At 41.4% G+C, this 15,611-nt stretch overlaps 1 protein-coding gene across 4 annotated transcripts in view; it reads left to right on the forward strand.

Annotated features, from left to right (window-relative positions):
• Nucleotides 1-15,611, forward strand: part of DNAH1 (dynein axonemal heavy chain 1) — a 234,667-nt gene that overhangs the window by 202,416 nt on the left and 16,640 nt on the right. For all 4 annotated transcript variants that reach the window (XM_042449836.1, XM_042449837.1, XM_042449839.1 and 1 more), the window contains 5 exons: nucleotides 5,224-5,373; nucleotides 6,611-6,771; nucleotides 7,143-7,368; nucleotides 7,457-7,652; nucleotides 13,549-13,700. In XM_042449836.1, coding sequence (XP_042305770.1) covers nucleotides 5,224-5,373; nucleotides 6,611-6,771; nucleotides 7,143-7,368; nucleotides 7,457-7,652; nucleotides 13,549-13,700 — 885 coding nt within the window. The remainder of the gene's footprint in view (nucleotides 1-5,223; nucleotides 5,374-6,610; nucleotides 6,772-7,142; nucleotides 7,369-7,456; nucleotides 7,653-13,548; nucleotides 13,701-15,611) is intronic.

Below are 15,611 nucleotides of genomic sequence, written 5' to 3' on the forward strand. Positions count from 1 at the left end.
GGTCTATTCCTATGAAGGCTTGTATTTACATCTCATACCTAAAATTCCCAGTTTACAAATCATAATTTCAAAATTAAGAAAGAGAAGGAAAAAAGTTAATAACTGAGATAGTAGATGACGAAGGAACAGCTACAACTCAAAAAGACATTCAAAACAAATTCTATAAATTCTTCTTGAGAATCTATAAAAAAATAAGTAAACTCCACTATAGAGGAAATACCAATAGCTTCTTTTATGGACAACTTAGACTATATGACCCTAAATCCAGATGACAGAAACAAACTAAACCAGGACATCACCGCTCAAGAGATAGCTTGCATTCAAAATTTAAAATTGGATAAATCGCCTGGCCAAGATGACTATACAGCTGATTATTATAAAAAGTTGGAGACCATTTTAGTAAATCCTCTGAAAGAAGTGTTTAATAATATCCAGAAAGATGGAATACCAGATTCATGGAAGCAGGCTGACATTTTTCTCATAACAAAAGAAAAGAAAGACTAAAAAACATAAATTAAAAAATAGAGAACTATAGACCAATCTCTTGAATTTAGATTATAAAATCTATGCAACCATTTTAACAGCCAGATTAAAAGAAATCTTGAATAGTAACATGCATGAGGATCAGGCAGACTTTCTGCCAAATAGACAAATGAGAGAAAACGTCAGAATAGCCTTAGATGTTATAGAATATTATGAAAAAAATAATGACAGAAAGCCTGGACTATTTCTAATAGACACGGAGAAAGTTTTCGACTCAGTCAACTGGGACATACCTCACCGAAAGGGAGGGCTGGAGGCGTTTGTTTTTCTTCCGGAGGAACACTGCAGCAGCCAAAGAGTGCAGCATCCCTCCACATTAAAAAGAACCCGGAAAAAATGGGTACTTTTTAAGGCACCCAGTGCACATCACGAATGCATCATTGGCGCACCAGTGATGTAAGCGATGTACAGCGACATCTGTACGCTGCATGTTGTTTATGTCACCATGGTGCCGCCTGTATGGACGGGACTCCGCCATGATGTCGCTGCCATTACACACTAGGGTTCGGGAGCATGCGGTTACTGGGGGCTCCTGAATTCTAGTATCGGCGACAGCATGCCACTTTTGGCCCATCTGTTTGGTCTATGTTTCTGGTCTTTAAAAAACTGCAATTTGGTGAAAAGCTCATTGGATGGATTAAAAATATATATATACAGAACAAAAGGCTAGATTAATAATGAATGGTGAAAGAACAAAAGAATTCATCATATCAAGAGGTGTTAGACAAGGCTGCCCTCTCTCACCATTACTTTTCATAAGTCTTGGAACCACTTCTTAATAAAATCCATCAAGAACAATTGATTAAAGGAACTAAAATAAAAGGCTCAGAATTTAAACTGAGAGCATATGCTGACAATGTAATACTCTTTTTAGAGAACCCAGTAGAAAGCATAAATACAATAATGGACATTCTAGACAAATTTGGAAAAATAGCTGGATTTAAACTAAATAAAACAAAATCAATATTTATTACTAAAAATATGTCAACTAACGAACAAAATCCTCTGTCGGAAAAAAACCCATTGTAACGTAGTAAAAAAGCCAAATATTTAGGTATATACCTTTTACGGAGGAACACAGAACTGTTTAAACACAACTATGAAAAACCTGGAAGGAAATTAAAATGGATCCAGCAAAATGGACTAAATTAAAACTGTCATTTTATGGCAGGTTGTCTATAATCAAAATGTCAGGCCTTCCAAATTTTATATTTTTATTTACCAATTTGCCCATCATACATAACACCTAACCCTTTACAGTGTGGAGTAAAGAGCTTAAAAATTCATTTGGGAAGGTAAAAAAAACCCAGGGGAAGGATGGAGACTTTGTTGGACTTGGGGGGGAAAAAGATGTTGCGCTCTACCAGACCTAGAATCTTATTTTCAGACTTGTGTTTTAGTCTGGATACAAGAATGGACAAAACATAAAAATAAAAATAAAAGACTGTTGGATTTGGAAGGCTTCAGTCTAAGGTTTGGATGGAACGCTTACCTATGGTATGATAAAGCCAAAATTTGAACACCACATTGTAAGAAAGGCCTTAATAAATGTTTGGAAGAAAATAAAGGCAGTCTTCTATCGAGATATTCCAGGATGGATGTCACCACAAGAAGCTCTCCTAAGCAAATATAAAATGACAGACCTATGGCTAAGGTACGATGACATCGTAAAGATAAACAAACGCTTAAAGATCCAGAATTGAAAGATATGAAGGACATCCAGTCCATTGATAGTAAAACGCATTGGCTACTGTATTATCAATTACTTGAGAGATTCAAGATAGATAAAAAGAACACAGGGCTCTATCTTCAAAAAAATGAGATGGACAAAATAATGATCAAAGAAAAATCTAAACAAATCACCAAATTTTATAAAACAATTCTAGACAGAAAATTAGAAGAAGATGTAATCAAGGACCATATACTAAGATGGGCAAGAGACCTTGATAAAGAAATTCCCTTAGATAACTGGAATCAAGCCAGACAACAAAACCAAAAAGTTTATGAAACATCAAAATCTTAGGGAAAACTATTTTAAGATGGAGGTAAGATGGCACCTGACCCCGTCTAGATTGGCTGTTATATAAAGATCCAACTATAGTCTGTTGGAAATGGAAAAAAAATCTCTGGTAGCTGGCTCCACATGTGGTAGACATACCCAATGATAGAAAAATTTTGGAAACAAATTCACAACTGACTTCAATGTATCTTAGACATTTATTTTGAAGCCACAGCTGAACTGTATCTTTTAAATATGACTGATAGCATCCAATCAAAAGAACAAACTAAATACTGGAAGCAGAATCTTTACATGATTTCAGCAGCTAGAGTGATGTTGGCACAGAAATGGAAAATGTCTGAAGTACCTTCAACAGACAATTAGCTGCTGAGAATGATAGAAATTGCTGAAATAAACAAATTAGCAGATACCATAGCAGGAGAATCAAACACCAAATCCAAAGAATGTTGGAAAAGCCTTCTCTTATACTGTGAAAAAATCTGGAACAGTGCAAGTTAGACAAAATAGTCTAAAATACTTAGCTATGAAATAATTTTCTTTTTCATAAAATTTTCTATTGTATCAAAGCTTTTGTATTATTATTTTTTTTTGAGAGAACAAAGATAATTAAACAACTAACTTAAAAAGAAATGGATAAAACAAAATAGAAAAAACACGGCTTCTAAGGTTTTTTTTTTCACCGTGGAAGACAATAGCTTGATAAGGATAGTGAAAGACATTAATTTTCTAGATATGAACTTGTGGCTATCTACATCTTTCAGAATTTAATTTGTTATGTTCATCCTCCCATTAACTCCAGTTTTGTTCTGGTCGTGCAAAGATTGTCATAATGAAGAAAACTAAAATTCTCTAGATGGCATGGAGAAGCTGTCCACAAAGTTGGGTTACTCTTTGCAGTCCACCAAATGTTGCAGGAGTCACCAAGCCCAAATTCTTTTCAGTTAATAACAGTTAACTCCCACACTTTCACCTCAGTGTTTTTAATTTCCTACCAGCCAGTTAGATGTGTTTTTGACCCTTCACCAAATATAAATTAAAATTAATGGGAGACGTTCCAAAGAAAAGGAAAGATTTGGCAGAAGAAGAAGTAAACATGGCAGCATTTAAGCATAGGGGGGGAGAAAGAAAATCCGTACTGAGGTGGCGGTGAGAGAAGCTGTATCACTGACTTTTCCCCAGCAGATTGGGACTGCAGCAATAAATTAATAATTCAAGCCCAGATGACCACAGATCATCATATCTCATGAGATAAAAGCTGATAAATCCTTAAAGAGAATTTTTCAGAGAACCAGCAGCAGCAGTTCAGATATCACCAATTCCTTCAAAGAAACTAAAATCTCAAGCATCTGTTTTTAAAAAGAAAATGAAGTGGCAACCATGGTAAAAAAAAAAGGAGGCTAAAACTAAGGAAGTAGAGTTACCTGTGTCTAAAAGGGTCAGGTCCTGTGCAGAATTCAAAGGAGAAAATACCAACCCTCACTTCAGGCCACCATCTTGAAAATGGACATTCAAGGTGGGAGTACAAGCCAACATGCTGACTATTGCTAAGCAGCAGGCACAGCTTAAAAAGACTGGAATGCAGGTTTTGATTGATAACCCCTACATAAAAAGAGAACAAAGTCAAGAGTACAGTGCACCCGTGGAGGATCTGTTCTGAACCCCCCTCACAGATAGCAAAAAACAGCACCTTAAGTCCCGTTCTTTCAATGGGTGTGCACTCCTGCTCATGCCACCATGTCACGCCCATTGAAAAAAAATGGGGTTTGCTATCCATGGAAGTTCACACTGTGGATAGCAAGCCCACAGTTGGCGCAGGTGCGCTGTACTAATTCTCAGCCTTCTTTTCTGTCATTCTTGAGAGGCACATTTCAAAATAGCCAGACAGTTTTGAATGTAATTGAGCAGATTCAGCCTCAGTGTTCATCAGTAATGAATGAGACTGCTATGAATTTACAATACATAATTAAAGAGTCAGTTGCACAGGAATTTAATAAGTTGCTAAACTCTCAAACAGCTCATTTTTTTAAAAAAAAAAAAGCCATAATTTGGATATAATTAATTCAAGGGCTATAAGGTCAGATCAGTTAACTCAAAGGACACAAGAAATTCAATGCCTACAAATTCATTAAAATTAGAAATACAGGAAGGAATGAGATCAAACAACCAACAACATGTTGTCATGACAAACAAAAGCACACTATAGGAAAGGAGAGAGAACAAGATAGGAAGTCAGAAATGAAAAAACAACAATGTAGGGGGGAAATGTCTAGCTAAATTAAAATGTACAGAGAGTGATTTTAAGGACAGAGTAAGCCAAATTAAAACATACAGACAGCAATAATAGAGCAGAGAGCGATGTTCACATATCTGAAGGGGAATTTCAACATGACAGTAGCTCAGATATAGAAGACATATCAGAGAGTGGAGTTGAAAAAGAATTAGCATCAAACATGTTATTTAAAAAAAACACCTTTAACACATTAAAAAGAGTTTCACAAACTCTGGAGTTAGATGAAGTTCAAGGAGAACAAGGCAATAAGGTAACACAGAACGTAGAGCAGCAGCAGTATTGAAAACTCCTGTAGCTAAGGGGATAGAATTTCTAAATCCTGACATGTTTAGGAATTAATTGGGGTTGCTTGTATTGTGCTGTCTTTCAGGAGAAAGATAGTGGGTTAGACACGTCTAAGCTGAGTGACCGGGACTTCCTACGCACCTTGGAAAATGCAATTCGTTTTGGAAAGCCATTTCTCCTGGAAAATGTAGGGGAAGAACTGGACCCAGCTCTTGAACCTGTCTTGCTGAAACAGGTGCCCTATCTCATAAGCATGGTGGGGGGGGGAGCAGTCTCAGAGCTTGAAAATTATGAAAAAGCAACAGTGTTACACTTTGGCTGGCATCCTGATAGTGCCATACACAAATGTAAATCTACTTTATTCCTGTGTATATGTGGTTTTTTTTTTTTTTTTCATTGCAGAGGTTTGAATTCTCTTCTACCTCCACACCAACCATACCCGCTCACAATTTACCATTTAGGCACTGCAGCCCCCACCCCACCATTCTGTGGCTGGAGGAGGGGACAGTCAGAGAAGCTTCTGGCTATATTCTTGTAGCCAGACACACAATGATAACATTATCTTTTGAGACTTCCAAAGGACCTCAGCATTTCTCAGAGGGTGATATAATGATTCTCTGTCTGTCTACAGGAAGATAGCCAGATACTTCTCTAATCTCCTTGCTTCACTCTCTACCGGCTACAGAAGAGCTGTGGGGTGAAAGCTGGAGTAATTTTGGTCATTTTGGTGCTGGGGAAAGAAATCAATAAAGATAAACTTGAAAGTAAAATATCAGTAATGCATTATGATAGTCATTATCAATGGGTGCTTATTACCCTTGACAAATAACTAGTGCTGAGTGATATGTTGTTTGTTTCCAAGCTCTGGTAATTCTCTTATAACATTAAGTGGTCTTGATAAGCATTCTTCTGCCAGCACTGAATGGTGTGGCAGGGACTGCTGGAATCAGGGCAGTACTACGTATTCCCTGAATAGCCCAGTTTTGCATCTTTAAGGCCTGACATCTGCATTGCATGTATAAATCACAACTAGAAGAATGATATAGATTACCATTGAGGAGCATGGGTCAGGAGAAGATGTGTGTAATCCTTCTGCCATCAGTTATTTTTCTTCACCATAACTTCTCTGTACTAACTGGTCTTGTCCCAGCACATCCTCTATAGACATTTAATGTGACAGCTAGTTCATTTTGATACTGAAAGTGGACCATGTTTCTATAATGAGGTGAATTTCTCCCAAATGGGACTGTAAAGAAGGTCAGCTATGACCAATAATGACATATTTCAACTTTCTATTTGCACCTGAAACTCATCACCACTACATTCCATTGTTGCTTGCTCTAAATCACAACAGTCACATGCTATCACTGAAAGAAGAATCTCTGAATATCATGATAGTTGCTTAAAATAGAATTTTCTCTTTATATTTTGCATAGAACTTTATACATTTTAAACTTTTCCCTAATGCACAGACTTACAAACAGCAAGGCAGCACTGTGCTGAAACTGGGTGACACAGTGATTCCATATCATGAGGATTTCAAGATGTACATCACCACCAACCTGCCTAACCCACATTACACACCAGAACTATCCACCAAGCTGACACTGATTAACTTCACCCTGTCCCCCAGGTAATATTGGTTTTCAGTACTTTTTCACAGTATCCTATGTTGGCCCCTGAACTCTGTCTGCCCTTCTTATACTGAATAGTGGAAGCCATATACACTGAATAAAGATATTGATTTGAGAGCTTTGATAACAAAGCAATGCTTTTCATTTTTTTATTTTTACTGTTTGCCAAATGTACAATCTCTTTCCTTGTTCCCCTTTAATTATGTCAGCTTTGTTCCCGTGTTTCAAAGTAAAGGCAGCATCCCATCAGTCTTGTCAGTTCAAACTATTACTTTGCCTAGGCCTAGTGTGGACATGGCAGTTGGAAAGTGGGGACAATCAGAATCAAGTTATAAATATGTAAGGTTTGATTTATTTCTTTATTTTATAGCGGCTTAGAAGACCAGTTGTTAGGCCAAGTGGTGGCTGAAGAACGTCCTGACTTGGAAGAGGCCAAGAACCAGCTGATTGTGAGTAATGCCAAGATGAGGCAAGAGCTGAAAGAAATAGAAGATCAGATCCTCTATCGTCTGAGTTCCTCTGAGGGAAACCCTGTTGATGATTTGGAGCTCATCAAAGTGCTGGAGGCATCCAAGCTAAAAGCAGGGGAAATTCAGGTTGGTAACAGATTTGCAGTTCCACCCAATTAGCTGTTCCTTTTAATATATTGTGAAACTGCATTTTGTTTTGTTGTGTTTCCTCCAGGCCAAAGTGAAGGCAGCTGAGCAGACAGAGAAGGATATTGATATCACTCGGCTGGAATATGTACCTGTGGCAGTTCGCACCCAGATCCTATTCTTCTGTGTTTCAGATCTGTCCAACGTTGACCCCATGTACCAATATTCATTGGAATGGTTCCTCAATATATTCCTGACAGGAATTTCAAACTCTGAAAGAGCAGGTAGTTTTAATAATTTAATGGGAATCTCCACTGATCCAGAAAATTCCAGTACCACATATATTCTGATTAGGATCAAAAGAACATAATCAGCCCTATTTAGATTTTGCAGAAAATTATCACTGGCAACCTGTTCAATAATTACAATGTTGTAAATCAAACATACAACATCAGAAATATTGAAATTCACATTTAATCTTGGCACCATTTCAACAACCACAAATGCTGTCCTAAATCTACATTGGCGGCCAGGCAGCCACACCAATTAAAGGAGCTGTGGGGCATTGGAGAGTATGGTGTTGAATTATTACATGGCCAGCCCCCTTCTACAAGTGACATCTAGACTACAACAGAAGATGCCACCTTTAAAAAAGAAAGCAGTGTGATGAAACCATGCAGGGTGCAGCTACCTGGCTAGTAAGGTGGGTTTGCAGGGATTGAATAAGGAGATGTAGCTTCAGTGACATAGGATCTTGGTCTATATTTTGTATAGTAAAATCATTAGCAGTAAGGTTTAAATCTTGACAGACAGTTAAAGTAGAACATATCTATGGTCAGAATAAAAATTCCCATGAAGTTAAAAAAAATGAAATCCAAAACACCATTCCTTTTATATTCTGTTGCAGTCTAGACTCATCTATTTAAGGTCTTGGCTCTCACACTTGAGGGATTGGAGATCCAGTAGAATGAAATTCACAGATCTTTCAAGAGGGCACCAATACCTCCTCATTCCAGGTCATAAATCAAGTCCTACAAAATCATTACCAGTGTTGTAGAATCTCTATCATGTCCAGATTAGCGGCAAAACAGACATCCTCAAAGGAGCAGCTTCTGGCCACCCCTTTCAGCGCCAGATCGGGGCTACAGCAACTGCATGCTGAAAGCTGCTCCTTTTTGCTCTGATTGGAATTGCTCATTTTTTACTACTGGAATCGAATTTAGCTTGGTTTTTTTTTTTTTTACTATCTTGGATTTCAAAGACTTTGGCTCATCTTAGACTTCTATGGATTTCAATTTGACTTCTCATTCATTATGGCTTCCTGCTCTACACCGTTTAAGAGATGTGAGACCTGTGGCAGTAAGATGGCAGTTGGCAGGTGGGGATCCCCACACTGCTTGCCTCTTCTGCCTGGGTGAAGGATAAGTGTCCTGACAAGGATCAAGGCTCGAAATCCTCTGCCAAGAGACAGAGGCCTCGTCTGCCAAGAAGGGCCGTTCTGAACATTCGGCTTCAGATGACAGTGCCAGGAGGTCCCGTTCCGATCCCTTAGGTTCACAAAGGGCGTCTTCGGTACCGACGGAGATCAAGCGGGACCAGCCCCGACGTACCACTCCACCGACTTCTCACACTGTTCCAATGACTCCTCCAGCTCACACTGGCCCAGCCACATGCTTCCAAGAACTGAGAATCCGTGTCTTGTCCAATTCTGATGAGGAAGAGGTCATTGATACCGAACTCCTGATCCTCACACCCCACCTTCAGAATTCAGGGTCTTCCCATAAGACCCAGCGTCGCCGGTCTCAGACTCTAGTACTGGCGAGGGAAGCAGCTACAGGCCTCTCTGAACCTGCCTTTGAAGACAACCCAGAGTATTACTATGACAACAAGACTGTATGCCAGACGATCTCAAGGTCATCCACTGTCAGTTTGGAACAAAGCCCTTGACTTTGAAGACAGCGGCTGCTGTGTCTTCCAACCCTACTCAGACCCAGGCCCAGAGTCTCCACCTCTGGTTTTGAAGCAGACTACTCTCCATGACTAGCAGTCTTTGGATTCGGAGTTGGGCAGATCGGCCACCAATGCCATCCATTCGCTTCAGGAATTGACTTGTTCTTCTCCAACGGATGATGTAAAGTCTTTTGCAGAACACATCCTGACGGTGTACATTTACAGCGCTTTAGAAATAAGCTATAATAATAATAATAACAACAACAACAACAACATGTAATCTCCATGGGCAATGTTCTCGAACTCAAGATCACCTACCTGGACGATGATGCTTTGAACCCAAATGAGCGACGCGTACATGGCAAGGTACCGCCTCTGGCCTCCATTCCTTTTCTGCCTTCCTTGAAACAAATCGTGAGACGTTCTTGGGACACCCCAGCTTCAGTGGCATCAACTTCCAAGAAGGTGGAGAACCTTTACAAGATCTCTTCATCCCAATCTGCCTGGCTTTTCAATCAACCCCAAACCCAACTCAGCCATCGTGGAGAGGTCTCAGTCCACCTTTACACCCAAAACCTCCACGTTTCTGATGGATCGTGAGAGTAAAAAGATAGATGGTTTAGCCAAGAAGGTATATGTGTCTAACATCCCGGACTTAAAGGTGGCCAATTATATGGCCTGTATGGGGGCCTATCAGCAACATTTGATGGAACATTTTCTTCCACTCATCAATGATCTCCGTGAAGAACGATGTCCTTTGGCCAACATGCTTCAGGAGGAGGCACATGCTATCAGCGGCCTTCAGATCACTGCCACTAGACATTCGTCAGACTGTGCCTCAAAGTCTTTGCACCAGCACACGTGACTCAGAGGTTCCAATCTCATGCCCCACGGAAAAGCAGTGATTGAAGACATGCCTTTCAACAACGCTGGTCTCTTTAACAAAGAAACTGATGACCGTTTGAATTACAAATACTGGATGAAAACAGCAGCCAAAAAACATGGCATGTCTTCATCTGGTTTTCAGCCTTCTCAGAAGTGGCGCTTTGGAGGCCAGTACCCGCGCTATGGAAGCCAGCAGAGGTCCTTTCCACAAAGCCAGGATTGTCCTTATCACCAATAGCAGGAGCAGACCAGGCAGCGCTACCCATCTCAATCCTCCTTCTCTTCTGGTGGTCGTCAGCAGCAGCAGCCTCAGTACTGGAAAAACTTCCACAAAGCCAACACCGACCATAGTAAGAAAAGGCTCTGAAGACCAGCTGCGTACTCCATCTGCCTCCACTCTTCCCTTTGTCATGCCTTAAGGCCCTTCCTCAACACCTGGGCCATGGTAACTTTCAACTCCTGGATCCATGACATCATCTGCAGAGGCTATGCCCTCGAGTTCGAAGAGCTCCCGTTCACTAGAGCTGTTGTTTCCACACACCCCTCAGACACCTTCCTTGACGAAGTACACACCTTCTTGCAAAAGGTTGCTATATCACACTTGGAGCCTTCTCAGATTCACAGCTGTTATTTTTCTTGGTATTTTATTGTACCCAAGTCAGATGAGAGCCTGAGGCCCATTCTGGACTTTCATTTCGTTAATGCTTATTTGATTTAGCATCGCTTTCATATGGTAACTCTTGCCTCTATTTTGCCCCTGTTGCAGCAGGACCTCTGGTTCACCACCATCGATCTGAAAGACGCTTACTTTCACGTTTCAATATAGGAGAATCACAGAAGGTTCCTGTCCTTCACCACTGGGACCAAGGTGTACCAAGAGGTACCATAACAACAGCACCAAGGGTCTTCCCCAAGTGCATGGCTCCTGTTGTGGCATACTTTCACCAGAGCAGAATCAAAGTCTTCCCATACTTGGACGACTGGCTCTTTGCTGCATCTTCCAAGGAAGACCTACAGAAAGATATCAAATTTGCAATGTCTCCTCAATTCTCTCGGGCACACACCCCATCCAGGCAGATAAGATTCATCGGAACCATCCTCGATTCTGAAGATTCCATCACCTATCTGGCTTCCAACCAATTTCAGACCCTCTTCTCCGCAGTTCAAGAATGCCTCTCCCACAGACGGGTCAGAGCCCACACCATTCAGGTGGCATTGAGTCACATGGCCTCAACAACTTTTGTCACCCATGGGTAAGCCTTCGGCTTTGTCCACTACAGTAATGGTTTCTCCCGCTCTTCAACTGCATGATAGACTCTCTAACCAAATGGCTCACAGTACTGAGACCTGTCACCCTGTCCCTCCATTGGTGGCTCAACTCCGAGAATGTCTGCATTGGCATGCCATTCTCGCCTCCTCAACTGCAGATAACTCTGGCCATGGATGTTTCCATGGAAGGTTGGGGAGCTCACACTTCCAGCTTCACCGTCAGGGACAAGGGGTCCTTCCTGGAGCAGACCTTCCACATCAACATACTCAAATTGAAAGCTATTTGGGCCTTCGAGACATCCCTGACAAGCAAGATAGCACTGTTACTGACAGACATCACTGTCTTGTACTACCTCAACAAACAAGGAGGTATGAGATCCCCAATACTCCTCGAGATCAACATTGCACATCTGGGACTGGTGCATCCCAAAAGGGATTTTCCTTCAGGCAGTTCACCTTCTAGGAGAGGACAACGAATTGGCCGACCAGCTGAGCTGATCCTCAACCTCGTGCCATGAGTAAATGCTCCATCCCGAGATGGTCACTGACCTTTTCCGTCTCTGGAGGACTCCCTGGATAGACCTGTCTGCAACTCAGCTCAACTCCCACTGTATTCTGTTTTGTTTCAGAACTCAATCCCTGAACTCCCTTGGAGATGCCTTCCTGTTCAGGTGGCCAGGGGAAATGCTCTACACTGTATTCTGCTCTGGTCAGGCCCCACCTAGAATATTGTGTCCAGTTCTGGGCGCCACAATTCAGAAAGGACATTGAGAAACTGGAGCGTGTCCAAAGGAGGGCGACAAAAATGGTGAAGGGTCTGGAAACCATGCCCTATGAGGAACGACTTAGGGAGCTGGGGATGTTTAGCCTGGAGAAAAGAAGGTTAAGAGGTGATATGATAGCCCTGTTTAAATATTTGAAAGGATGTCATATTGAAGAGGGAGCAAGCTTGTTTTCTGCTGCTCCAGAGAACAGGACCCGGAACAATGGATGCAAGCTACAGGAAAAGAGATTCCACCTGAACATTAGGAGGAACTTCCTGACGGTAAGGGCTGTTCGACAGTGGAATGCACTCCCTCGGAGGGTGATAGAGTCTCCTTCCTTGGAGGTCTTTAAACAGAGGCTGGATGGCCATCTGTCAGGGATGCTTTGATTTGGATTTCCTGCATGGCAGGGGGTTGGACTGGATGGCCCTAGTGGTCTCTTTCAACTCTACGATTCTATGATTCTATGATTCCCTCCACTTCCTCTGGTCACGAGGGTCGTGGTGAAGATAACGAGAAACCGCTCCAATGAGACTGGGCGAAAGTATGACTCCGACTCCAAATTCAATGAAAAAGATGAGTCTAAGGCTAAAAAACCAAAATAGACAATTTTAAAAATACAAAAAAGACAAGATTACCTGCAAAAGCTTGAGAAAAACACTGCGGTAGTGGCAAGTTCCCAAGCTCACTGTCTAACCATCATTGCTCAGAATGGTCAAAGGCAGGCAGCTCCATGCTATCCACCTTGCTGTCACCTAAATGATACCATATTAATTTTAAAGGTTTTTTATTTATTAAAATATTTATATCATGACCTCAGATTGCCGCTGTTCTGTGGTTTCAGGTACTTTCTGATTTATGCCAACCCTACAGTGACTCTATTCTAGGGTTTTCTTGGCAAGATTTTTCAGAGGATGTTTGCCATTGCTTTCCCCTAAGGCTGAAGGAATGTGACTTTCACCCAGTCTGTTTCCATGGCTCAAGAGGCATTTGAACCTTGGTCTTCCAGTGTCCTAGTTCATCACTCAAACCACTACACTGGTTCCCAAGAACTCAGGGTAGTGTATAAATAACATGAATTTAATACTTTCCTGCATGGTAGTATTTTTTAAAAGTTCTGACATATCAGTTGATATCCTTATACCAACTGAGCCATAAATGTGTTTTAAATAACCTCCAGACATCCTCATGGTCTTCATCTTCAGACAAAGCTCAGTATGCTTCCAAGGGGAAGCATGTAGCAAGTCTTCAAATCAGACTGCTGGTCTTTATCTCTCTCTCTCTCTCTCTCTCTCTGCATTGCTATTTTCAGACACTCTAAAGAAGCGGATAGCAAATATCAATAAGTACCTCACCTTCAGCCTCTACAGCAATGTTTGTCGCAGTCTCTTTGAGAAGCACAAGCTCATGTTTGCATTTCTAGTGTGCATCCGAATCATGATGAATGAAGGCAAAATAGACATGGTGAGTAAAATGACTGTTAAATGCCCAGGAAGGACATGCAGATTGCACTATTTTTTTCCTGCTGTTTGTTATCACTGCTGAATGGGAGAACTAAATAAAGTTATGTATCCCATACACACACACACACACACACACACACACACTCTGTCACACACTTTTGTGAGCTATTCATACCTTGTTCAGCTGCTTTCAGAGGACAAATGAGTTTCTCAAAAGCATCCATGAGCTCACCTTAGTTTAATTGAGGCAGCCAAAGATCCTCTCACAATACCTTTTATTTTATTTTATTTCTTTTTCATAATTTTTTAAAGCCTTTCTGTCCGTTTTATGATGACAAGGCTCTCCACAGTCCTATGGCCACATTGACTTATCCAGCATGCCCATGGCATAGCGGACATTCCTAGTTTTTTTCAGAAAGGCTACCCCAGTTGGGAAAGTGGGGAGAGAGGAAACTTTGACCACTTCAAAATTGCACACTGAGCTATCCTCTGGCACTTTGAAAAATTCAGGCGAGGGCACGGGAGGGCTTTTAGGATTTGCCCAGCTTCAGTGTTATATATAACCATAATACATCATTGATCAGTACAGAAGTAATACATCTCTCTGAATAGCCCCTACAGAAGTGATAACTGCCACTGATAAATAGTAGCACTGAATGGCCCCAGCTACATCTGCCAACATTTTAGCAAGTGCCATTTATGGGACTGGGGTATATTGGCACTTCTAGCGAAGATTGACAGAGGGAAACTACCTATTATTTTTCGGTCACAGTACAAGGTCTTGGTTATTGCCTTTAATGCACTATATGGCTTGGGCCCAACTTATTTAAACAATCGGCTACTTCCATACAATCCGCCCCATGCTCTCAGGTCCTCTGGGAGGAACTTACTGCATCCTATAAAGACCAGATTGACTGCGACTTCCCAGAGGGCTTTTTCTGCAACTGCCCCCAACCTGTGGAATGGCCTGCCAGACAAGAACTGTCAAATCACCAATCTAGATAGCTTCAAGAAAGCTGTTAAGACGGATCTCTTCCAGCAGGCCTTCCCAGAATAAATTACTTAGCCATGTAGCGACCCCCCCTCATATATATCTGATGACTCTGCCCACCATTAATTGTTTTAGTTGTTCATGTAATTTAACCTTAAACTGTTTAATTCTTTTTTAAGGTGGGATATTTTGTATTTCTTCTTTGTGGTCTCTGCGAATCATACAAATGGGTTTCACTGCGCCTGCGCAGTGCTGTTCGGAAACGCCCTGGGCAATCGCGGAAGTGAGGCGAGATTCCCGGTTCTTTCTCACCTGGGATATAAGGGACTTACAGAGCGGGCAAGCCTTGACGTTGCGGTCCCTTCCCATACAAAGAAGGCAGGAGGAATGGGGGTCCTGGACCGGCACCTTACCGCCACAGACGTCACATTTTTTGAATGGAGCCAGAGACATAGTCGAAAGCGAAGCCAGAGTCAAAGTGATCCAGAGTCAACAATACACGGGGAGAATAGAGTAAGGAGAGTCAAAAACACGGTCTGAAGTCAAAAAAAATTTCCAGTGATTCAGTCAGAAAAGCTAGCAAACGCAAGTGAAGTTCCCTAAACAGCAGCCAACGCGGCAGAAAAAAGGAACTGGGGAAAAGAGTGGGAACGCAGGGGCCTTATAACGGGTGGGTGGAGTTACCGCCAAAAAGTTACCATATGTTGCAAAGTGTACTTTGCCCAGTGATTCTAGAAGTTTCCAAACAGCACTGCGCAGGCGCAGTGAAACTCATTTGTATGTATTCACAGATGACCACTCGAAGAAATACTGTTACAGGTAAGCAACCTGTCCATATGGTGTATTCTTTTAACATTGTAAGCCGCTATGATTGTTTTCACAAAAAGCGAGGTAGAAATAAAAGTTTTATTTATTATTATT

This window comes from Sceloporus undulatus, chromosome 2 (assembly GCF_019175285.1).
Source record: "Sceloporus undulatus isolate JIND9_A2432 ecotype Alabama chromosome 2, SceUnd_v1.1, whole genome shotgun sequence".
In the NCBI taxonomy this organism is placed as follows: domain Eukaryota; kingdom Metazoa; phylum Chordata; class Lepidosauria; order Squamata; family Phrynosomatidae; genus Sceloporus; species Sceloporus undulatus.